This window comes from Helicoverpa zea, chromosome 22, assembly GCF_022581195.2.
Source record: "Helicoverpa zea isolate HzStark_Cry1AcR chromosome 22, ilHelZeax1.1, whole genome shotgun sequence".
Lineage (NCBI taxonomy): Eukaryota > Metazoa > Arthropoda > Insecta > Lepidoptera > Noctuidae > Helicoverpa > Helicoverpa zea.
The window spans coordinates 9902533-9929749 of NC_061473.1; the positions used below are offsets into that span (position 1 = coordinate 9902533).

General features: G+C 35.4%; 1 protein-coding gene across 2 annotated transcripts in view; it reads right to left on the reverse strand.

The window, feature by feature from the left end:
• Positions 1-14515, reverse strand: part of LOC124641309 (tubulin beta chain-like) — a 28445-nt gene extending 13930 nt beyond the window's left edge. The window contains exon 1 of one of the 2 annotated variants that reach the window (XM_047179362.1): positions 14359-14515. In XM_047179362.1, the coding sequence (XP_047035318.1) occupies positions 14359-14415 (57 nt within the window). In that variant the 5' untranslated portion in view covers positions 14416-14515. Of the gene's footprint in view, positions 1-5461; positions 5591-14358 lie in introns of those variants that run through there. The other variant, XM_047179363.1, reaches the window with a different exon arrangement.
• Between the last annotated feature and the right edge of the window lie 12702 nt (positions 14516-27217).

Here is a 27217-nt window from a genome sequence, read left to right on the forward strand (position 1 = left end):
TGAAAATCCGTACTAATAAAAATTTGGGTTGGAAAAATCTCTTTCAGTGGGTATTAAATACCCTCTTTATCCAGGAAGGTTCGAGGCTACTTTTTGTACGGGTGTTTGGTGACAATAATTGATATAAGCTAGCTCAGTAAAATCAATGCAAGTAGGTAGGTATTCTGAACCAAAAGGTACATCAACTCGTATCACAAATGATAGCAACATTACTGAACGTAATTATACTCATTAGTAACATAATAATAGTGCCACAATGCATTTTGGATTAATTTTATGCAAGTTGCGCACTTCGCTTCAAATAGACGTATGAATAAAACATGTGCAGTCGAATTTTAGCCAATCTACATTCAGCTGACATTATTATAATATGTAAGTATGTATGTTAAGGAAAACCACTGCAGAGAACAGCAAAAAAGATTCATTAAAATAGTCTCTTACAAGAGGAAGTTATCCACGAACACACTTGAGTGGTGGAAAAGATAGCCTCCTTCTATTATGGAAGATCGTTGTAAAGAACGCTCTAGAACCCTGACCCTAGAGGTTCAAGTAGTGCTCCACCTGGTACTAAATCAAAATAAGTATCTATGCAAACATTTTTTTTGATAACTAAGTAAAAAAAAACAACGAGAATGATTTGGACTTATATATTTTTCAAATCAAGATAATTCAAACATAATTTTGGCATAATCGGTAACTAGTTGCAAAGCGACAAATTGGATTTTCTTCTAAAAACGTGACTTTAAAACAACTATCGCAAATGGTGTGATGAAAAGAAAAGGAAGTGATCTATTTATGATGACGTGGAAACCGCGAATTATAACTGAGTCATTTCACAAAGTGTGAGGAAGTGGTTTACAGAGAGAGAATTAGACATAAGTACACATGAATCTGAGGGCATTTTGGGTTAACTATGATGGAAAAATTGCCGGAAAATACGCCCTCAACATTGGGAACTATTTTTAACCGTAAACAAATAAATCTTAACTAACTTAAGAGCCAACAGCCAATTCAGATGATGGTGAATAGATAAATGCATAATTCAGATTAGTTTGAAGCTAACAGATCATCAGTTTCTATAATAAATATGTTTTTTATTACCTTAGCAAATAGTTTTCCCCCGAAGTTAGTAAGTTAGAAATCTTACTTAACAAAATAACACGTCTGCTGGTATTCTTATCGTCTAAATTCTTATAAGAAGATACCGTAGGTTCTTTCACCAGTCTCCATCTAATTGAACCCAGGCTGAATAGCATTGAGCTCACAATAGCATGGGAACCAAGGAGTTTGGCCTGGCCGTGAATTAGCCGAATCATTCAATTATAGGATTACGCATAACGGTTCTAGATCATTCCGTTTACTTGAGTATTGTGTTGGGAATTTAGAAATTGAGTTATTTTTGTGTCATGTGGAAAGAAAAAAAATACACTCTTTTCGTCTTACCCGACAACATAAACGTCGTTTTGAGTAAAACCATTATCTATTTTGAAAATTGATTGTAAACCCTAAATCGAAATATTTGCAAATTATATTAGGAGCTGGACGGTCAAAGACGCCTGCATTTTGATGAACATTCAAACTTAACATTGGCCATATTTCCAGCACAATCAATGAAACCGAAAACGTCACTTCGGAGGAATTTGGCATGAAGGTCAAAAGGTTAGAAATGGTACAAATTCCATAAAGCAATATTTATAGAATCATGAACATTGACTAGGCATAGGTAACAACTTGTGTTATAGAAATGAATCTACCATGTAATAGGCAGAGACATATGTAGAGATGGAGACTGTTTTAATAATATTATGGTACGAAAGATAATCACGTGATCGTGACAAAAGAGGTGTCAAACGATTTATCTTCAAATATGAAATCAAATATGAAAACCTAAGAGTTTTAATAACTAACAGATAAAACTCATTCAATGCACATTAATCATTCATCATCACTACCGACCGTTCTCAACATATACCTATCTATCTGTAGCATTGCTTACAAGAAATAAAAAAAAAATACGTTAGGCACTTGTATGGGGCGAATGTAAAAATTCCATCTCTAGTAAACAAATCAACAGACAGATAGAATATTGGGAATGGCCATTATTAGACAATTTCTAAGAAATAGAATGACATAACGAAAGTGACTAGGAAAGGATTAAGCTAGGCCCCGTTTGCTCACAAAAATATGCGATCCTATGAATCAGAACTGTCTGCTGCAGACTGTAAATTAAGTTGTCTGTTTGTCTAAATTATCATTATCTTTCAGATGGAGATGCAAATAAGTCTACATAAATAACAAAAACACTGAAGTTCTAAATTAACCTTTAAACCTCAACAATAATAGGTAGTGCAACCACAAGATAATTGTTATCTACCTAAGTAATTACATATTTGGTGGATTTAAAAATAACATAAGTTCGTTACTGACAATTTGAATGTGATAGATAACCTCTTCTTATCAGTTTTGTTCAAATAACTCGTGAGTCACCAATTCATTCACCAAGTACGTTTCCCAGATTTTATCATGCTAGACTTATATATTTAATTGCTTAAGTATAACTATTCTGTTTCTCGTAACACCTAAATCGATTAACTTGAAAAAAATCACAGAGCTATGGGTCAGTCCCAAAAAAAGCTTATTAACAATCGATTTATCATTAACCTCACTTATCTAACTACTGATTTATAGACCTAATTTATCAGCCACTACAACAAACTGCCTAACTACATGACCGTCACAAAAAATCTGCTTTCAGCGGCTCTTTCAACCTTGAGGATATAAAACCTATTTGGAGCAAGATCTTTTTATCTGAGTAACAATGCGACACATATGCATTGAACTGCCTTGTCATTGAAGTGGTCAGTACTCCTTGTACGAAGATAACGAAATATATTGAAAGGAGGCTGTAAGACAGGAGAATAAGCTATGGATATAATGTAGCTTGGAGATACGAAGCAGGTTTCGCAGAAAATGCATGAATATACATTAGTAGCTGTGTGATTTAAAAATAGTTTAACGATTAAGGAAAAATACTGTTTTAAATGCGATAGTGAAAAAAAAATCTAAATATAGAACTAAGGCAGATCGAATGGAAATATTTTACTTGCCATGATTAAAATTATGTAATGACCAAAAACGTTACGTTTGAAATGCACACTAGAGGTATATGTATTTTGTAAGACCGAAGATTAGGTTACTCTTGTGGTAAGGTGAAATTTCGTAACAGACTGAAACAAGAACAATAGTTAAAGTCCGTTTCTCGAAAGAAGTCCCGCGGAAAATTGTGGAACTATATATTTTTGTACGTATTTACTGAGCTATCGCAAAGACACTAGCGCTGCGTCTGCGGGACTTCTTTCGGGAAGTAGACTAAAGTCAAAAACTATAGCATAGAGAGATTAGACAGCCCGTAAAGGAAATCCGATTACCGATGAGGTCCAAGCACCTTACAAGGTGCTTACATGGTGTACTTTATAGTACTTAATGGATACTTATCTGCGAAGGGGGTTTCCCGAGACGGGAGAATGGCATTCCAATCTAGTGAGTACGTCAAAGGGGGCGTGACTTGTTAGATGATAAGGTACAACGTGTATTTTAGTTTGTACTTTTGGCGGTTATTTAGGCTTTAAAAGTATTAGTTGTAAGGTGAGAGTGGAGGTATAATATTCCGCAGAAATTGGAGGAGAGCTTAAGCTCGAGACTTAGCGTGCTATGAGGAAAGCAACGAATCAAAGAAAAACCCTTACATAAAATAAGCTCTCTCATACAATGAAATTGATGTTTTTTCTAAAAGTGAAAAGTACCAGGCAAGCATGATCACCAAAGAGCTAAGAAGAACAAGTATCAATCCTTGAACAGTGCACTTGCTTTGAATTTATTTTTAATCTGTGCATGCCCTTGCCGGCTCAGTTTACACGAGCAAATAGTACCCATGGCTTATCTGTGGTTACATCTATTCTGCATGCGAAGATCTTTGTCTGTGGGCTGCGTTGTGCATACCAGTGCGATCATGATATGCAATAAAATCTATACTACCTATATTAAAATGTACAGTTTCGCATTTTCTTGTTTATTTGAACGCGCTAACCTTTGGAAAACAAGAATTGTTTGTTTATCTGGCTAAGTAAAAACCTGTCTGTCTTGGTGTCAATAAGGACGATAAGGCAGTTTAAGGTTATTATGCTAAGGAGACAAACAAAGAAAATGGGCGGGTGATGTGAACCTTTTCCCAACTATGTTGGGGTCGGCTTCCAGTCTAAGCGGATGCAGCTGAGTACCAGTGTTTTACAAGGAGCGTCTGCCTATCTGAACTCCTCAACCCAGTTACCCGGGCAACCCAAAACCCCTTGGACTTAAGACTGGTGGTTAAACCGCACGGCATACTTAGGCACCTAGCGCTTGTATAAATATTTTGCATCAATCATTTGTATAGATCAAGCGACGCCCACGCAGCGGGAAGTACCATTGTTTTTAAACAAAGAACATGGTTTTATTATAGAATTCCTGTAGATCAGTTCTGTTCTGTTTGAAAATGGAATAATAATGCTTTATCTGAGATAGCTTACAGCTGTTTGTAACCAGATACTCGTTCCAACATTGGTTGGTTTGAAAAAAGAATGAAGTCTATTTTTAGCCGTTCGTAGCATGTGGTCAATTTGCTAATATCAGTTTGATTTCGAATAACGAATTGTGTCATTCCAAATATACTTGTCATTTTATAGTGGTTTTATGGAGTTGACAGCTGTCAATTTCCTAGGGAATATAGACTTTTTTTTGTACTGCCTGAAAGAACTGTCAACTGCCCAAAAAACGTTCGGACCATAAACGGGTGTATTACGAATTCCACTTAGCGTTAAAATTCAACACCATGCCGTAACGCCTATGAACTAATCCATATTGTAAGGATAACACACATAACTGTGTTGATCGTTAAATAAAAATCTACGGAACTGGCCTAGTTTGGCGGCCATTAAAGTCGTGTTAACTAACGTTCCCATTTTGGTGTTCCCAAATTATTCATGGCTACAAAAACGTTCGAAATTCGAATTGAAAAAAAGAAAATTGATGATGAAGAACGAGGTTTTCATTTAGTAAGAAACTACCGTGAAATGGAATGGTATATCTAAAATAGGAATTATGCAATGACATAAAACAGCTGCAGTTTTAATGTTTTTGGTAAACTTTACGGCTGTATGATGGTTGCTTTTGCACGGCGAAGTAACAAAATACAAAATGGCAGATGGTCTGTTGACTCGATTATTTATCACGAACAATTATTGACGAATTATCCTGCTCCCTGTTGCATGTGTTAAAAATAAAACACCAATTAATTCTCTGATAAAAACACCAAGAAATTTGCAAAAAATAACGAACTTTCAATCGCTAAATTCCACGTAAATCGCAGCATAAAATAACTGCAAAAAAGCACCTCAATTTTAAACAGAAGATGAATTTTACTCACAATTTTCCAGCGTGGATGAACACAGCACGTCTGACTCAATAGCAGGTAAAATTATAACTAAACGTATGTAAACACATCAACACACACACAGACAAGCTTCCTTTAGAATTAATTCGCGCTTCTCAAGGCCACTTATAGAGATAACATGAGAAAATTTTCAAAATACTTTTAGGAACGGAACGTATGCAAGGGTCCTCGATATGGTAAGGTTTGAGAAGGTATGGGGCTAAGATAGCGGTATAGGGTGTTTTATCCTGCAAATGAATGTTGGGTTTTACTTGGTGAGCGAAATCCAGTTGGCTATGACGTAGGCAGTGTGCTGTTATGATGCATAATGTTTTAGTGGTGTCGTCAGAGGATGGATCAAGCCTTAGTCAGATGAGAATGAGTCCTCACTTAACTGAAAAATCGTGTCCGTTTAAGATCATTCTTTAGATGCACAGATTTGGAAAAAAATGTCCTGAGTTTTGGACTATATTTTGGACAAAAACATATATAATTCCGTAGCCCTTAGAAGACCAAGGAAGGTTGGCAGATACAGACACATCTTCGTCAGAAGCAATAGCCAGAAACACTGCCGAAAATTATAACTTTCAAGACAAAAGAATTGATCCAATATTAGCACAGATTATGCCAAGTTTAATGATAACGTGACTAGCCCTTGCAATAACGGTGTTACACACACAGACTCAGGCGCATTAAATCCACGTTCCACGTTTAAATACGATGACGTGTGAACGAGACGTCAGGTGTAAATAACACACACCCATCGTATAAGGAAAAGGCAAAGGTATCTGTTGCATTCGTTTTGAAGTTAAAGCCTGCATGGAAATCATTTGCATTTTTTTCACTTAGCCATCAGAATTTGAAACTGGCATAAAAAAGCTTTTTACAGTTATTTACGTAACAAGGCTAAATGGAAATCGGATTGATAGGAAAAAAGCTTCATCCATAAGTTAGTGTGAATCGTCATTAATATGTCAATCCTATGTGAGAATGTTACTTGTGAGATGACGGCAGATAGAAGAGTATGGAAAGAAAAAACATGCTGCGCTGACCCCAAATAATATTGAGATAAGTGCAGGCGGGTGATGATGATGATGTCAATCCCACCAGATTTCTGACGGTCGATTTCTTATGTCTTCGTGTAACATCAATTTATTTGATTTGATTGATTGTGCATTGTTTATCAACCACTTCAATTGAAGATGTAACCATACGACTAGCTAGTTAAAAAGACATTTGAACTTTTAAAGCCGTTAATAGCCTCCTTGTGTATTCAGCGTCAAAGACAATTCATTACGTCAGCAATAAACATGACAGCCAGCTGTCGGTAACTCGATCTACGATGCATCTCGAGCGAGATAAAACTTTTTCAATTTAACCTCAGAACAGAAGTACCCATTGTGATGGAACTTGATAAGCTTACTAACGTCACGTAACCATTAGTTCAAATAGTCTTAATTGTCCAACATATGGGCAAACAAATCCCTTATTTTGCAAATGAATCGTCAGACCTCCAAATAAGATCAGCGCTCCATAAAAGAAAGACAAAAACAGGCCGGATATTCGTCAGCTGAGGACTGCAGGACAATGCGCGACAATATGGCGCCCGGTGCCCGCCATTATAGCAGCTAATGACATATTCAGCGCATGCGCGCAACTTCCCAGCGCTATCGTGATTCACGGCCGGCTGTGGAGCGAATTTTGAATTTCGAATGATCTTGTTTGATTTATTGTTTTCATTTATTGTCTGTAGACGATTCTTATTCGTATAGGAAACGTTGTTTAAGCGTTTGCAAAGTCTTGACTTCCTAGATTAAAGGTTAACTGCGGATTACAATAACCATTCGTTGTCTTTCGATTAGAGGTTGAAATTTGACATGAGCTTCTTATGACATACATCAAATTTCAATACCTATCTATTCGAAAAACAACGGATGGGTCGGTTACAGTAATCAAAAAGTTTGTAATACTTGGTGAGATAATAGAAGATTCGTGTATCAGGTGGAATTTTGGCATGAGTCATCCACTGAAGCGAATTTGTTTCTACGTACAGATTACTGCAGTTTACGTGTCCGATACCTAGATTAAAAGAAAAATCGTGACTAATTTTAACAAAAAACGCAATGCGATTCTGATTAACATGGATTTCCTGAAACTGATAGTTTTCTTCAGGAGAAATATTCTCTGACAAATATCTCGTTTTCTTAAGAAAAAAATAAATGTTCATTCATACATTCTTTGACCGCATGACAAACGTAATTGTGTTGAAATTATTAAAATAAACACGTATTATGTTCAAATGATGACTTATGCGTTTGTAATTGGTTAGAAGATTATAATGCGGAACATGAGGCGTTATTGTTTCTAATGCTTGGACAATCGCGCCATATTTGTTCCGTACTATTTTATAAATGATCACCACGTGGTTAGGCAATATCCTTTGCTTTTATATGAAAGACATCTCTAATTTACGGCCATTCCTAATATAGTAATAGTTACTAGAGATAGAATTTTGATATTATGACATTTAATGTCAAATTCCTTGGCCGTTAATCGACCAAGGAGTTTCTAATCACGCTTCCCTGGAATATTCCAGCCAGACATTTTAAATTTCCAACACGTGATTTTAGAATATCATTGTTTATGAATTATCTTTGTTTGCAATCTAAAGTTGAGTGCGCAAAAAGTCAATTATATAACTATTTAGTTCGGTAGTTAGTTACTTCTTAGTTTTTTTGTCAGTAGTTAAGTTACCAATTAGAAACTCAGAGCTAAGATTTATTGTTATTTTTGATGATATTTTCCTTGTAAGGCAAGGTTCGCGTTATATTCCAGAACAAATCTAGGCTGGATCTTTTGTACATAAATGTTAAATGGTTTTATTAAAACATTATTTTACATTAAATGTTATGAACCGTATGTAGATGTAAAAAGACAGGTGTTGCTAAGGGGACAATCTTAGGACCACTGGAATTTTAAACAAAAGAAGTTTATGATTATTTTTTCCTTTACATTGACCAAAGAGTTCACGTTCTAAAGAGGAACTAATGCGAAAATAGGCATCCCAAATTCAAACATAACAATTTAACACTTCTGAACATTGTCCGTAGACAATTTTATTTTGATTAATCATACGTATCCAATATATCAAGATTTTCAAATGATTCGTAGAATATAGTCGACATAGAATTCAGTCAATGAACAGTCTAGCTATTTTTCCTTCCTGTTTGCTTGATAGACTTTTTGTGACTGACAGGCAGTATTGTTCAAGGATAAATTGTAAGATCTAAGAAATACAGCCTTCTACGATAAGTGCTAAATTCAGATTAGAAAGTAATTTGCACAAAACATGTTCGAAGACTTTAGTTAGGATGATAAAAATCTTAAAAGCATGAATGTATTAAAAACTCATTTTGATTGACAACTCTTTCGCGCCAAACTCCTGATATCTATGGTTTACACACGTCAAAGACTTTAATATCTGAAATTGGGTATGGTATAAGTTTTTAACTGTAAATAACTATTGTAGGTACATTTTGTGCTAATAATAGTTGTAATGACAATATGAATTAGCGTTTGCCGCTAACCCGTGGTGAGAGGCAATCATACGAAATTACCTACTGACGTTTCGTGAGAGAAATATCATCCGCCATATTTTTTTACGGAATAAGTAAAAGCATTTCTTTTTATTTATGTAAAATTAGATTGCTTTGGTTACCATTTTATATTTGAGATAAATAATTTTAACAAAAATGAGCACATTTATTTCTTTAGAATTACGGTTTTTTTTTTAAAGCAACTTAGTAACACTGACATATTATTTTGAAATAATAGGATGACCATGATCTAGTCCTTTATCAGGGACACCATTATTTATTTCGATTACTTTCATCGTATATTCTCCACAGCTGCATCAAGAGGTGGGACCTTTTAAGGCTAGAAACGTGACAGTCACATACTTTTAATTACTCTGCCAAGTCATTGTCCAGACCATTGACTGTTCCATTTAGAAAAGTAATAAACTAGCAAGCGCACTTAACTTATTTACTGCCCTGTGTCTTGGTTTGACCAAAACAGGTTGTGTGTTACCATCATTAAATAAATCCTCCTTAGGTAGTTATACCTACTTTTTTACCGTTTGTGAGTGATTTACTTAGAAAACTGAGTATAGATTGAGATGCTTATGTCATTGTTAAGTTTGAGGCTCCACAAACAATTATATGATTTAAAAGCAAAAACAGTAAAAATGAAATAAAATTCAAAAACACAACTGAAAATTATTACCTAGTTTTTTAATTAAATCTACCTACAGACTTAACGGCGCGATGCGATAACTTACTGTTACTTTTATTAGTTTCGCCCATTAATTAACTTGGCACAACGCTAATTAAAACAATTATATTTCGTTATATTATTTAACCAGATAGACAGAAGCCAGAGCGTCTGACAACCAGCCTGCCTAAGGGGTAACCGGGTTCAAAGAGATGTCAGCAACCCCAGCGGAGCCTAGCAGGGCCAAGGCCTGCCGGGGCTGCGGGTTGATCGAAAGAGATACCGCGGCCCTGGTACATAAAAGGCCTATGACGGAACACGACGGTTTTTAGTCAGTAAGAGTCTGACACTCCCTCTCCGCTGCTAACCCACAGCGGGAGGGGTCATTTGATGATATTTAATGTCGTTAAAAAAAAAAAAAATGGGTAACCGGGTAACGGGGTTGAGGAGGTCAGACAGGCAGTCGCTCCTTGTAAAACATTGGTACTCAGCTGCATTTGGTTAGACTGGATGCCGACCCCAACATAGTTGGAAAAAGGCTCGGCAGATGATGATGATATTCAACGTCATAGCGACCAAAAAATTGTAATAAGTAGCCATTTTACGTTTGAAAGTACGTTTTGCTTTGCTCCAGTAAAAAGTTGTAAAAGCGTAGCGACCGTTAGGCGGCCATACTTAGAATGGAAGCCATCTTTAATAATAGATCTACAGCGAAATGAAAAAATATCGAGTTCTATTATTTTAAATGAAGAAAGTATATTTTGATTGATTTCAAAACAGTGGTAAATAAATAGCAAAAGCTAGTAAATGTTATATTATTCTAAAGATGATAATATCATCATCAGCCTAATTACCGTCCCACTGCTGGGAAAAGGCCTTCCACACAGAATAATCCGGGTTAGTGATTTCCAGGTTTGCTCAAAATGTTTTCCTTTGCCCTCAATTAGGGCTGCCATTTCGAATTTCGCCAAACCCGGACAAATATTTAAAAAAAACCCGGACATTTGGCGTAAATAGCATTTTTTCCCCGGACGAGTCCGTTTTTTTTTTTGTTTAACAAAACAAGACCTAATTTTTAATATTACCATATTACTTAAATTCATTGAGGTCCTTCCTTACATCAAAAGTCAGGGCCGTCTCTAGCTCATGTAGTACCTAGTATTGAAAGATTGTGACTGAATGTATTTCGGAGGTCATAATTAAGAAAGCTCATATGGAAACTAGGAGTTACCTTCTTGATTGGTTAGACAAAAAAATTATGAAAAATACAAACAACCGTAAAGTGAAGTCGCCGCGAGCGCACAGCGAGCGCGAAAATTTTTGAGTTTTGGGTCACTAAAGCACCTAAACTTGTATAATAAAAAAATCCGCAAAGTGAAGAAGCCGCAAGCGAAGCGAGCGCAAAATTGTTTGAATATTGGGATATTAAAGTAGCTAAACGTAAAAAAAATGTTATAAGAAAAGAAGCCGCGAGCGAAGCGAGCGCGAAAATTTTGGAGTTTTGGGACACTTCGACTTCTGCAATATTAGGCGCCCGGGTAATTCGCATACCCAGGCACCATAGGTTAAGATGGCCCTATGAAAAATGTCCGGGTTTTCCCCGGACACTTCTTGAAACCCCGCCCGGACGGCCCCCGGACGGCCTCCAAACGAGGACAAATCCGGGGAAACCCGGACGGATGGCAGCCCTACCCTCAATCAGTCACTTTGGTGTTACAGTACAAAGTAGATTGTAATGCTCACACATTTCATAAACACGTGACTGAAATAGTCAAAGTCAAAGTCATTTATTAAAGTAGGCTAATACGATTAGCACTTTTTAACGTAATTTTTGTTTTAATTAACAAATTAAAACCTAACTGATCCTAAACAACATAAGAATCTCAAAATATACTATAGATTGCATCAAAAATGATAAGTTCTCATGTCTGTCAGACTGGTTAAGTCTTCGTTCGACACAGGTAGCCGTAACACGCGATATTGACCGTAGATAACACTATAATTATTGTGCCTAACTGTACACAGCTATTTCCGTCCAACAAAAGGAATGAACAATTTAATTCATGTCTTCGCAAAGTAAGTTTAAGTTGCTTCTCAATTGCACTTAGAATTGACAGTTAGGAATCTTGACTTATCAATGAAAGCGACGATTCGCTACTCGCGCCACGTAACTTTGCGATTGTGAAGTTTGATTTGACTTCAATCCTCATCCCTCAGGCATCCTGGATTTCTGTCAGTTTTATAATAATGGCGATGATACACAAATTGTGATATTCTAGCAATTTGAACTCTGTCTTTAAAAAAGCCTGTTTAAATTGTAGCTAAGTAGAGAGAAATAAGATGACGAGTTCTATAATCTATATATCTTTCAGGATAGAACACATGATTAATGTTTTATCAAACTGTTCATGTCATTGTATAAATCGATGGCTTATCTCCACGTCCTTGGTGTTTCGGTGTTTCATAGGAGTTTACTCATGTGTTCGAAAGAGCGTGCCTATCGGGTTATGTTTACATCTGATATGCGCTTGTTTCATTGTCAAATAATAATTCTTTGATATTTTTACACGTATTAAATATTTTTTCTCTTATGTGATGTGATGGATGGGTTAACAAAGGGTATTGGGTTGCCCGGGTAACTGAGTTGAGAAGGTCAGATGGGCAATCGCTCCTTGTGAAACAATGATACTCAGTTGCATCGAATTAGACTGAAAGCCATCTCCAACATAGTTGGGAAAAGGCTCGGGAGATGATGATGAAATGGGTAAACGATCGATGAATTTTAGATATTGTTATAGGACAATGGTTTGGTTTACGATAAATCGGTCGTTCCACACATTCCTGGGTTTACACAGGACAAAGCACAATAGCCACGGACATAAATAACTACAAGGAAAGAAGATGTCTAAACAATAATGAGGAAAAGGATTTTTCTGCTTGTTTGTAAACTAGTGAAGCGATTTGAAAAATTCTTTCACTGGGGCAAAGCTATGGTCCTCTCGAGTAATATAGGCTATATTTTATCCCGGTACGGGCAGTAGTTCCTACGGGACGCGGGTGAAACAGAGAAAAACGGCTTGTGTCCTGACATCCCTGAAAATATATTTGATTCAAAGTTCAATGCACTCAACCGAGTGTAATCATTAACCACGTATTCCATTATGGGGTTATTTTCCATTAGATGATGACCTTAATTTTACGTGCGGTTTGCGTTAACCGAAGCCAATTTTATTTCTTTTTGTTATACTCTAGAATGAAATAAAAAGAAAGCTCTCTATGGTTAAGGATGATTCTGACTTAACTTTTTATTTATACCCCAACCGTTTCTTGGTGCAGTTGACAGTTGCTGTCAGTCAAATAATAGAATTTTTCCTTGAAACTGACAGCTGGCAACTGCAATTTAAAAATCGAGTTTCTAAAATATGTTTAATAATTAATATAAGGGACTTATATGCACAGCATATAAGTCTAATTACTAAACAAATTTATATTCTGTGTAACTAATGTGACAATGCCGATAACTGCGATTTTCTATGCTGATAAACTATGTGTACTCATTACTGAATCATATGTTAGTAAATATCATTTGTGATAAGAGTATTTTCAAAATCATTCACTCCATGTTGTATTTTTTGGAAAATAATGCGTCATTTTTGGGCTTAACTTGAAAAATACACGTTATGTTTCTTAATTGATATTGATGACGTGCTTTTAACGAAATATTGGAAACCTAAATTGTATGATTAACTTTGCATTATGTCATAGTTAGCATATTTAAGGAAATTAAAAACTAAAGACGCATGAAAGACTAATAAAATACCATAGACATATACCATTATGCTATTTCCATTTTTCAAGAACCTTATGATCAATAGAAATCGATTAATACATTCCACATTCTTTCTTATAATGAAATGAGGCCAGTTATGTACAGTTGATTGTTATAAAAATGCATTATATGCATAATAAATATTATTTATATAAGAAGGTATTATTATTTAGAGCTTGTCAGCAACATAATAGAATGCCTGAAGTCAACAGAAATTACTATAATACGTGCTGTCTATAGAACAAAATATTTTTATAACCGTAGTCAGCATACTTATATGATCGTTGTTTTATTCATATTTTACAAAGAGGGTATATTTTCCAATGTAATAAATGGATGAAAAAAATAGTTATTGAAATGTTTGCCGAAATGTAAACGAGTAGGTACAAGTACACGTTAATTAATTACGACAATGAGATAAAACCCTCATTTATTAGGAAGTTTGTTTGTTGGTTAAGAATATTTATCTTTTGTTACCCACTTGTTACAATAATTACAATAAAGTAAGAAAATATAGTAATGTTTATACATTCCTGTTTCCTTTTTGTTAGAACATAAAAATAATTATGACCCGTTCAATTTATAATATTGCCAAGTTATACCTTGAAGTCTATTTTCTTTTTCAAAATACACAAAACAATATTTATTCACTTAATTTTTCATTTAAAAAAGACTAAAGCAACCTCTTTGAGCACCACTCACAACTTATAAAAAAATACAAATCCTGAAAACAGAACTGTCAAAAAGAACATTGCGAATTTAAACATATAAATAAAGAACTTGTACTCACTTTGGCTCCAATCTGGTTACCGCATTGTCCGGCTTGCAGGTGCACTATTTCCCTCATATTTGTTCTGTTAGTGACTATTTAATATAAAACTAAGTAATATGAGTTTAGCGCGGACCCGTCGCACGCACGGACGGTCTGCCCGTATGAAATGAAATGAAAAAGGAACGGTGAACGGTGAGCGAATCGGTTCTGCTCGGGGGGTGTGTGTGGCGGCTGAAGATAATTCTCCCCGATTTCGGGGTAAATTTAATATTGTTGAAGCTTTGTGAAATTTTGTGCAATTCTTTTAGTACAATTGATAAATTATTGGTGCATTAATGTGAGTAAAAAAAATAATATGTTCGGTAAAACTATCTGTTTGACAAAATAAAAATATCTATGCAGTATCTACTTTTCGTTTGTTTCAGCATCCATTTTACAAAATATAATTAAAAAAAAATTGCGGTAGAGAAAAAATATTCTGTACAAAAATACAAATTACCTACATTTAGCTTACCTATTACATCATAAATAAATACACCTATTATTATTTTACATAAACGTTTTGATGCAATTTCTTCAGCTGAAGCCTAGCAACCCTCGGCCACCATGATTCACCGAGCCGTCGCAAGTTCACGTCGACAATGAAACCATAAATTATAAATTAATTCAAGCACTAATTACATTCTCTATGCCGACGACCGCTGCCGGCCTCCAGCTCGCACCAAGAAGGTTTAAGACTTTATTAAGATCGACTTGGAAATATTTTAAAACAATTAGGTACTTAGAAATAAACATGCTACTATATAAGTTTTATGTTTCAGTTGTTATTTTCAAGAGACTTTCAGTATTTTGATTGGGGACGAGATAGTTTTTTTTTTAATATAAATTGCTTTTTATACAGTTTATAAAATAATGGCACATCATGTAGTTGCACAAAGGAAGGGCTTGCGACATGTTTTTATAATTTGAATATTATTGTTGGTTTTCACTACTTGTTACCTATATACAATTAAGTACAAATGGGTAGGTATATTATTTAATCTTATTTTTTTAATACAAACATAACTGTGAAGTAAAAATAAAATAAAGTTACATTTAAGTTAGTGTGACAAACCAAGATTAAAAATACCCATTGCAAAAATAAATAACAAGCAGCGCCATCTATAATGTTTGACCCGAAATATCGTTAGCCCTTGAACCTTGCGAGTATGAAATAATTATTATAGAACTAAAACAATAGTGGTTCAGACAACGAAACTGTATTATTTACTGCGGATTCAATTACCGATCCATCCTTCGTTTTTCGATTACATATTGAAATTTGACATAAGCTTCACATAAAATAAGTTTTTTTTTTGTAATCCGCAGTTCAAGGTAATTGGGATGAAAATCAAGCACCTAAATATACCTACCTACTTAGGTACCTGAGACTGAGATTAATTTTTCCAAAGTTTTTTTTAAACTGTGGCTTAATTTACATTTTTTACCAGACTTAATCAAAACATGAAGTCAATTAATTTTGCTGACATGAAGGAGTTCTAAATGATATTAATTAAGGTGCTAAATATGCATTTTACGAATAAAAACTAACAGGTGCGTTGAAAGTGTTAAAACTAGATGAGGTCGGTGTCATTATAATATTACTTAGTCCCAAGATTTTTCAGTACTGCTTAATGTTCCTAACTGACCAACAATACCAGGGGCGCGATTCTACTAATTTTAATTAAGTGACCTATGATTCACATCCGACTGAGATTCAATGACGATTCAATTACGATTGAAGCTTATGTGTCATTCCGCTAGTTTTTCTTTTAAATAAACGTTTTATCCGTTTCTGTGATACAATAATGAATCAGATTGTCTGCAAATTATTTATGATTGTAATATGATTTTAGAGCAAACACCGTATAAACCAAATGGCAAACCAATAGCAAATCAATCGAATGTCATTGGAATACGATTGGTCTTATACTAGTAGCAGAATGCCCGCTAAGGTTAAAACTGTTGGGCTGCGGGTTGTTCGAAAGAGATACCGCGGCCCTGGTACATAAAAGGCCTATGACGTAACACGACGGTTTTTAGTCAGTAAGAGTCTGACACTCCCTCACCGCTGCTAACCCACAGCGGGAGGGGTCATTTGATGATTTTTGACGTCGGAAAAAAAAAGGTTAAAACTGTTATTGCGATTCAATATCTATTCAATTTTGACGTTATTAGCTTAGGATAATCGGGCCCCAGATATAATTTTGACATAAGCCCCATACAAGTGTAAGGTCAAATTCCTATCTCTGGTAAGCAAAACCACAGATAGATAGATTATTGGAAAAGGCTGTATAATGTATCCAGTTTTATGAAGATCTTGAGTGAACGCTGAGTCATAATAAACTCCGTTATTGCTGAACATTACTTTCTCGTAAGTGCAGTCTTTGTGCAGTTAATAGATTTTAGTACTAAGAATGCTAAGAGTATAGAAAGTCTTTAAGTTATAAATTTTATCTTTATTGGTATTGAAAGAAAAGAGAATTGTTATTTACTTATCGGTTGTCAATAGGTATGTTTTATAATAGTCTGGCATGTAAATACAATAAAATATTATTATTCTAACATCACAAAAATGATCTGTCATTTTTTTCTTGGTAATCTTAAGTAGCTTGCAATTTAAGTATTTTTTTGAGACTGCAATCTATATTATTGTTTTTTTCTGGCTATTCTACCTTACCTTATTGCTATTGCTTAATATTTTGACACAAGTTTGTTATCATTAAAACAGTGTTTACAGGCCTTAAAACTATGACTCAAAGCTCAAAGTCCTCATGGTTCAGAATTCTGTTTGATGTTTTCCTATCTTTATAAACAAAACTAGCTATCTAAATTAAATAAGTTATTAAACCTAAAAATGAAAGGTAATTAAAATGCACACATGGCAATACTGAACAATATACCGTTTTACTAGTGAACATGACATCTTCAAATCATATGTAGCTCGTTGAATTAATCAAAGCAAGCGATATCAAGGCTGCCTATATTTGCAACACAAGAAGTTTAGACTAACCTTAATTGTAAACAAATTGTAAACATGGCTATTTGCAAATGTATTACTTTTTCATTTATAAATTCAAGAATATGTACCGTAATGAAGGAAGCTAATTAAGATGAAAATGGAGCCACTTAGGTAGGTAAGTGGCAACGTAACCAGGCTATTTTCTGTGTCAAAGAAAAGTTTTTATTGGTGAGTACAGAGAAAGATTATTTAGAATTTTAACCGTCCCAGGCTTAGGTATCGCACTGGATCAATTTTTTGAAAGTTTAATACAAACCCTACAACCCTAAATTAAAAAAAAAAAACACGATTCACATACATTCTAACTCGATATTGCCATACTTTCCATCATCACGCAAATGCATACCTTCTTAATGTAATTCACACTACTTCCTCGTGTTCTCTCCTGCTTAAGACCCATTAAATGGAAAGCATTTACAAGCCCTTGTGAAATTAATGGTAAACAAGAAAGTACTTTTACTGGTAACACTGAAATTAGGTCATTTGTAATTAGAACGATCATTAACAGGTTCCTTTTAGAGTAACCGCACACTTTTCAGTGGCCGACAGTTTGGTCTTGCGCTTGATAAATATATATGTCTTGATAGATGCATGGGAGTGCACACAAAACAACGATCAGGTATTTTTCCGGTATCACACAGACTAAAACTTTGATTGAACTCTCTTGAAAAATATTTTGTTCCAACCATAGCATAGGGTCAACTGTCGGCCGATTGTTTAGTCTTCAGTGTGCGAATACTCTTAGTAATGGCTAGCGTCTATTAGGAAAATGGCATACATTTTACGGCTTCACCATAGTTTTTTATCGAGATTTTTATGTTGCTGCGTATTTTTGGGAATTTAAATAGGTTGTAGTTCAATAGTTTGATGTTTTCCTTATTTTTCTATATCGAATCCGAATCCTCCGAGCCTTTTCCCAATCATGTTGGGGTCGGCTTCCAGTCTAACCGTATTCAGCTGAGTACCAGTGCTTTACAAGAAGCGACTGCCTATCTGACCTCCTCAACCCAGTTACCCGGGCAACCCGATACCCCTTGGTTAGACTGGTGTCAGACTTACTGGCTTCTGACTACCCGTAACGACTGCCAAGGATGTTCAATGGCAGCCGGGACCTATAGTTTAACGTGCCATCCGAAACATAGCCAATGGTGTCTAAGATATACCTACTTAGAAAGTACATACAAACTTAGAAAATTTCCTTATTTTTCTATATCTTGACTAATATAATAAAGGCTCCGAAACTACTCCGAATCGTTTTGAAAAATTCTTTCACTATTGGAAAGCTAATACACTAAGTATCCCCTAGTAACATAAGCTATATTATAAAACAATAAATGCCTTTGGATATCAAGACTTATTTACATGGAAGACAGAATTTTTCAATTGCCATTGTTTCCAACGTAAGGAATACAATTGAACTGGTAAGATCTTATTAGGAAAACTGATAAACCTTCCTCGATTACAGCCTTTGGCTATCCTATCTCTTCACACATCAGACAATCACCGTGTTTACACAGTCCTATGCAAATCTTGGGCACTACAGACAGACAATTCAAAGTGCCTTACAATATAACTGCCTAAATCCACAATTGAAACGCTAACTTTCCCCTTCATTTTACAGTATTTGCGCCGCCTGTCTAACAGTACATTTTCGCTAATACGCCCGGATCCATTAAATGGCCGAACAATAGGCCGCGCCAAAATCCCGCCATTTTTACTGTCAATTTGACAGCTAGACTGCAATCAGGGATATTATTATTATTATATATAATCAGGGTTATTTTATTATTACCCTATTTGAACTGTAAATATTTGACCTGAGGTTTTAAATCAAAATGGTGATTTTATTCTTATTTAGATATTAAAATAAGCAACGGTTATCGATATAAGTGACTGGTTTTTTAAATAAATCATGTTAGATGCACAGACACGTCTTCTTTCAAATTAATTGCGTTTTATTATAATTAATACGTTTGGCTTCTAATAAATTATTAAGTCGGTAGCTAAGTCATGACATGTTATTTGCCTATGATAGAAATCGATAATACACACTTTTTGCTGCATGTAGATAATTTTAAAAGCAATTAAAATTACATAGACAACTATCGTCTAGTCTGGATATTACAAATTAAACTCCAGGTGTCGAGCGAATGCATTATACATATAGACAAAAAACGGATGCCGTTTCGGAATTAATATTGACTAAAGAAAATTAAAACGAAATAGACACGATTCTGCAATTTATAGACTGGTAATGTGTGGGTGCCTAATTCCAGTATAGTATAGATCTTACAGTTATATGTTCCAAGTCAGGAGTGATTACGTTACTTCTAGGCAAGTAACTTTCTATGCCGTATAAGATGCAGTATACTAATATTTAGTCTGAAAACGACAAGGAAGAATTTATCTAGTTCACTAACCGTCAGTTGCACAAAGCTCCGTTAAAGATAAAGCTTCTTTAAATATATTGCTGACTTTTTCTTTGTCAGCAAGATAAAAAGTGTAAGTTTCTAAAGTCATCTAGACTGCGGCAATAAATTGCTTCCGAAAAGGCCAAATTATTGGCTATTAAGCCACAATGTCTCTTCCCTGAGAAGTCATAGATTTTGACATTTCATGCGTTGCGATGCCTCGTTTCGTATCTGAATCATATTCCCGAGAACTAGTTATGAAACATTTATGTGAACAACCTATTGTTATATTAAGTTAGTCATGGGCTGGTGTTTTGATATTTTTTATTCCTTTTCTTCAAGTAAAAACAATAACTTAGAATTTGTAGTACCTAACCTTTTGCTTCAGAAGTAAAGAATTGTATAATTATAATTTTATGGGTCAATAATGAAATCTATACTTTGTCAACTATTTCACTCTCTTCAATTTCCTCAATTTCCACCTTATTCACGTTACCTTTCAAGCTGCATCTATCACCTTTTACGGTCCATCTACACCTACCCCTCACCAAATGATGAGATATCCTCAATTCTTTTGTATAATATAATATGTAAAGTCGTGGTGGCCTAGTGGGTAAAGGACCAACCTCTCAAGTATGAGGGCGCGGGTTCGATCCCAGGTCAGGCAAGTACCAATGCAACTTTTCTAAGTTTGTATGTACTTTCTAAGTATATCTTAGACACCAATGACTGTGTTTCGGATGGCACGTTAAACTGTAGGTCCCGGCTGTCATTGAACATCCTTGGCAGTCGTTACGGGTAGTCAGAAGCCAGTAAGTCTGACACCAGTCGAACCAATTGGTATCGGGTTGCCCGGGTAACTGGGTTGAGGAGGTCAGATAGGCAGTCGCTTCTTGTAAAGCACTGGTACTCAGCTGAATCCGGTTAGACTGGAAGCCGACCCCAACATGATTGGGAAAAAGGCTCGGAGGATGATAATATAATATGTATGTTAGTCATTAAGGTATATATCTATGGGCCAATGCAGCCTGAAAATAAAGGTATTTGATTTAGATTTTGTTTTTTTTTTAATTCTCCTCGTTTCCCCCTTAATCATAAATATCAAATTGACAAGACAGGGCAAGAGTATGTTTCTCCTAAGCAATCTCCTTCTTAGTGTTTGTTTTATGTGTTTTTGTTATATGTTTTTTTTTTAATTTTATAATTTACAAACTAAGTACTAAGTATATGAATGTCGAACTTTTTTGTTGCATCTAGTTATCATTAGTAAATGCTGTGGTTTCCTGTAATTGGGGGAACACAGTAATCAGTTCCTATGTATTTGTGTTTAATATATGTGATCTGTGTATCTTCTGTTGGAAATCCTATAAATAAATAAATAAATAGTGTAACATGCAGTAAAATCTAATTTTAGCCTGGCAACCCTAAGCACTGCAGACTGAAATAAAAAGTTCCAACACTAGATATTCCTGCAGGGAGACTTAATAACCTAATGCTATAAATTCTGACGGGCGAGCAGCCAAAGCCTGTATGAAGAGTATGCAAGGGATAATAAAATGGAAAGTAGCTAGGCAATGCACACTTTATCTATACATACATATAATAAATCTGTAGAGAGGTTACTGTACATTGAATATATTTCCAAAATAACTATCAGGGGGTGATTAGTGATCGATACTGATGCCAAAAATGCAATCAGTAAAATTTTTGTCTGTCTGTCTGAATGTTCGTTATGGAAACGAAAACTACTTGACGGATTTCAATGAAAGTTGGTACAATGATTCTTTGTACTCCTGGGCAGGTTATAGGATACTTTTCATCACGCTATAATCAAAAGGAGCAGAGTAGTGAAGGTAAATGTTGGGAAAACGGGAGAAGTTACTCCATTTTTTATGCTTCCGTCGCGTGTGCAGCCTTAATGGTTAAAGCTACACAGAAACAATGTATGATGGGAATATTCTCCTTAAAATTATGTAAAAAATATACCTTGACAGTATATGTCTATCTTTTATGGTTGGCTCACAATAACACGTTTAACTCTCGATAGCCTCTCTTTGTACAAAGTCCAAATCTAACGCGGACGAAGTCGCTGGCAGAAGCTAGTTTGTTTAATAAACTGAAACCTATGAAAGTTCTAGACACTCAGAAATGTTTGCTTAATCATCTTGACGCTTCTAGATCCAGAGGACATAGTCGATTGGAGTCTGTCACTCCCATCTGTTCCAATAACAGCGAAGAGAAGAAGAGGTATTCAGAACGAACATGGTGGGTTTTTGTCAATAAGAATCTGACACTCCCTCACGCTGCACCCAAAGCAAGACGATTTGATAATTTCCAAAAAAAATAAATCTAGCTATATCCTACAAAAATGTGATGTTCTGTACATGTGTAATAGTAAATTTCAGCTACAATACATGCAAGCCCAGAGTGAAATGTCAGCCATTAACCGCCAACTAAAATGACAGAGGTAAAGTTTGTGATAGCACTCAGATAATCTAGATTACGTACAAGTAACCAGTAAACTAGATCGGAACACGATAATTTGCATACGCCACACATATGCATGAGACATGAAAGTTGCTGTTTTCTAAGCTAATCGCGTTGCTTGATAATTATTAGGTTAGGCTATAAATAGACAGGATTTTATGATAGACAACCAACAAAATGTACAGCGTCCAGACTGTTGTTGATATAAAACGTTTTAAAAGTCGTATGTCATCTGCCTAGCCTTTTCCCAACTTTGTTGGGGTCGGCTTCCAGTAAAATTGGATGCAGCTAAGAACCTACTACCAGTGTTTTAAAAGGAGCGACTGCCTGTCTGAACTGCTCAACCCGGTTTCTCGGGAATCACAATAACCCTAGGTAAGACTGGCTGGTAAATTATATTAGTTTATTTGTAAGAATTAAGCCCTTTTTTTCCATTCTTTCCAAAAAAATCTCCTAGCGAAAAATATCTATTTATTTTTTAAATCATTCACATCGTCACATCTCATAGAAAATAACAGTTTTGGCCAATTCAAATTCTTATTCCATCAATCTCCGATGTGAACCACAGACAATTGATGTTTTTCAACTATACTTTTTACAGCTGTAGCATTCGACTCGCATATAGTGCGTCCGTGGAGAATTTGCGGCGATAATCTATGCGTTGAAGTTGAAAGTGAGTCTCAAGGGGAATCGTTTCTCTTTGAATGATGGTCAGCTTAGTGTTTTCGTCACGACACATCGATACTTTGATAGAATTTATAACTTTCTTTAAGTAACAACTTATATTCTATTTTTAATGTCTTCATTTTTGACTAAAATGTTTTGGTTTTATTTTATATTTACAGAAGCCTGTTAAATTTTAAGTGTTTTTGTAAAAAAAGCTTTGCTCATAACGGTAAGATACATTTAGGTTCACAAGATGATTGTAACTCGTCCAGGCGTTTAAAACTCCAAAGGAAAACTATTTACCTTATCCGCTACCCGAATCAGTACATAACACCGCACGCACAAGAAAACTACCTACGTAGACGTACCACAAAACACACACATACATTATTACTTTCGACCACGACTCGCAACAAAAACGGACCACAAAATACGGCCATTACTACATGCGCACACTACACCGTTACGCGCAGTCTCGCCGGAGCTCAGGCGAGCAAAAAGTTGGCGACAGCATATAGCGACCGCCAAAACTTTGCTTTACATACAATTGTTTGACCCTATTTGGGTAGTTATGTGATGTCGGATGAAAAAAAGACATTGTAGTATCCATGTAAAATAAGATTTTTTTAAAGTTTCAGGAAGTATAGGAGCTACAGTTTGTGCCAAAGTTAATGCGGTCCCAAAAAAACTTATTTAAAAGTTCTTTTCGAATTGTTTTACTGGTTCACTTTTAATACTTGCAAAAGTATAAAGGTACATCTTATAAGGCTACAGGTTTCACAAATCTGTGATTATCTTTATCCAGATCAACTCCAGTCAAATTACCCATAACGAAAACTTCAAATGAAATCCAGTCAAGTTTTTACAGAAAAAAGACTCAAAATGCACAAGGAAAATGCTGGACATTTCTAAGAACAGTGCAAAAGACTATAAAACCTTATTTACTTTATGAACAGTGGCGAGCAAAGCTAAAAGCAGTTAAAGCATTACACCTCGCGTTTATCGCTAAAAGGTTCTTTACGATGTTCTCACTGACAGCCGGGGAACTGCACCAAACATGTAATACGACCACTTAAAAATGTGTGTCCAAGTCACTCTTTAGTATCTATCTGTGCTTTTCTTCTGATAGTGGTTAAGTTATTGGTAAAACAACTCTGTTTTAAACTGAGGTTGATAATGAGGAAAGTGGTAAAATGGATCGGTTTTTAAAAGTAGGCGTTAGATGTGCTTTTCCAAACCTAACTAGTTTTGACCTTCTTCAAAAAGGAGGTTCTCAGTATGACCTGACGAGTGACAGGGAGGACTAGAAACGGAAGACATTTTATTGCGCCGACCCCTAACAAAATTAGGATGTATGAAGAAAATGTTTTTTTTTTTTTGTGCATTTAAATCATCCATCAGCCAAATCTCAGAAATAGTGTCGTCCTATGGTTTTCCCACCTCTTCATTTTATTCCTTCCTCAGTCCTTGTAAGACTTGACATATCCGGATAACCATTCAATCTATTTTTCTTAAATCAGTTTTTTTTCCTTTTGGTCTTGAAAAACCTCAAACTTACGCAAGTAATAACATAAGTAAGGATGTAGACACACATATTTATATGAAACAAAAAGTGCGTACAATTTCATCCTGTGTCCAGCCAAGCATTGTTCCGTATAAGGTACGTCGGGCACCATACCGTCATACACAGCAGCATTGTGCAGTCTGATGCACGATGCGCTTAACATACTGCCCTGGTTTTCCTTGTTGCACTTTTATGACTTCTACGTACTCCCATGTACGTTAGTTTGGTATGTTAGATAGGTGAGGAAGTACTACTTTTGACTAAACCAAGGTGTCAAGCAGGGTTTGTGTTTACTTAATTTACTCGTACAGTAAGTAAAGGCTTATGGTTTAGTTCCAAGTGCGAGAGAATCGGGGAAATTATTAGTGCTGCATCCTGAATCCATTATGTACATTAGTATCCGGAACTCAGAATCCATCCCTTCGCTCGTATGGACAGTGGAAGTAAACTAAAACAAGAACTAAATGACAAGTTGTGTTTCTTACTATGATGAGAAAGAAAGGAAGAATTGATTTATTAAATTACCATATATAATTTCTGTTTATCATTCCAGCATCAACTTTAATCCCACACTTAAAAATTACTTAAACATTAACCTTAAACATTACTTCAAAACTTTTTACACCCAAGTCCAAACTATCAAAGCGCACAAAGCTACAAGTGAGACAGTTTGAACTCTTAAGGAAGCTATTCCCTGGCATCGTGCCAGCAGTCGACTGGCGAGCTACCGGCGCCAGTGATCGCAGGAAACTAAACGCACCTTTTTTGAACTTTTTATATTTTACGGGTACTTATTTTTGGTGAAGTATAGATAGTTTAGCTTACGACAGTTTCCGATATTCAGTCTATCTGATGGTTTGCTCACAAAAGATAGTGATTTTGACATAAGCCCCATACAAGTAATGTGAAATTCTCTATCTCTAGTTAGCATTTTGGGACAGATTGAATATGGGAGCAGTCTTAAGTGAGACGGTTACTTATGATATGTTAAGCTTGTTATTTTTATGTGAGAAGTGGTTGAGTCTCGTTTTGTTCTATGTTATGTTGCTTCAAAAGGATTTAAGTAAACATTGTCAATGTTTGTTTATGTTTTGAGAGTGGAACTTTAGTCTTTATGGTTATTTTTTCAGTGGCGCTCGACTGCTGTAAAATGGAAGAAGGATTTGATTCCCAGATGAATGTATTCTCATTTGCATGTTAAATTATAGTCGATCTGCAAAAATATACCTAAGTATAACACAATATTGCATTCTACTGCGATGTCCTATTAATTAGGTTTAAGACGGTTAGTCATAAAGCTAGCCTTTTTCACATCGTTTAAATATAAAACCTCCTTACTCACTTTCGCCAACCAAGATTCTATTTTTATTCTCACCAGCCAGTATCAAAGCCCGCGTAAAAATCCGGACGTTCCGATCTAGGCCTAATCATAACAAAAAAAAAAGTTGCGCCATTGTCGACGGACGTTGCGCAGTGTCTATGGCAAGTATGGCGGTTTGTTTGTTTATAAATCGTGAACTATCGCCTCGATCCGGGTATGTTTACGTCAAATAGGTTATTAACCCAAGCCCGGAACTGAAAGCCGATGTGTTGGTACATTTATTTTTGATTTTTATGGGTTTATTCGCAATTTTTGCGTCAATGAGTTAAATGGTAAATACTAGGTTCATTTATAATTAGCTTTTTATTGGATTTATATAGCTTTTGAGAAGCAATTACCATCTTGGTGGGTGTCCTAAGGAACGTAGGTAATATTCATTCAATACAAGAAGCAGTTAGGCTACTCACTCTTCAATACATTAACGATATTGTATAGTTACCAGCTCTTACTTCTAAGATGGGCATTGCGAACTTAGATTACAAGTTTCCCAAGCTACAATACTAACGAAAGTTAAGAGGACGAATTGGAATTTTTGGCGCCAAGGATTTCAATTTTTCTCAGTAAATACAAAACGGATCAAAATACAACTTGGTTACCTGAAAGTTCATGATATAAACCTTATTTTGTTAGTTGTAGAAACATGATTAGGTAACTTTTATAACAGAGAAAAATATATCAAACATACCTCTTTTTAAAAAGAGATTCACATATTATGGGCATACGGGACCGATTTAAGCCTCTTAACGTTTTTAGTAGTTGAGTATGTACATACTCTTTAAAATTGTAGAAGGAATTTTTATCAAATTATCATTTCTAAATAATAAAATTACAAAACCATCTTGTCGCTTACGACTTTTAGTTATAAGCTAGCGCGCGTATTGTTATCCTCGCCCCGCTCAGACGCTCCGACCCCTTTTGGCGCCTTAGATGCGCGTGCCGGTTATGGAATTATTGTTGACCAATTCCTCGCCTTAAGTATGTACCTACCCAAACATGGCTAAATTTGTAGATATCGTCCTTGCCACCCATCATTTCCCTTCCACAATCATTCAAAATCTACTCAAATCAGATCAAACAATACGAAAGTGTTACGTTTCGTGCTCCACAAACGCAGTTGATCTTCAACCTGACACGTAAGTACGAGACTAACCATTCTACTTACCCTAGAAATTAAACAGAGCGCAAAGATAAGTTGCCTCGTAGTTCCGTCGCTGGAACATAGATGGCGTTGTTTTAAAATAAGTAATTATTGTATGGACTTTCTCACTTTACTTTGTTTTGTTGTTAACGAATTAATAAATAATAAT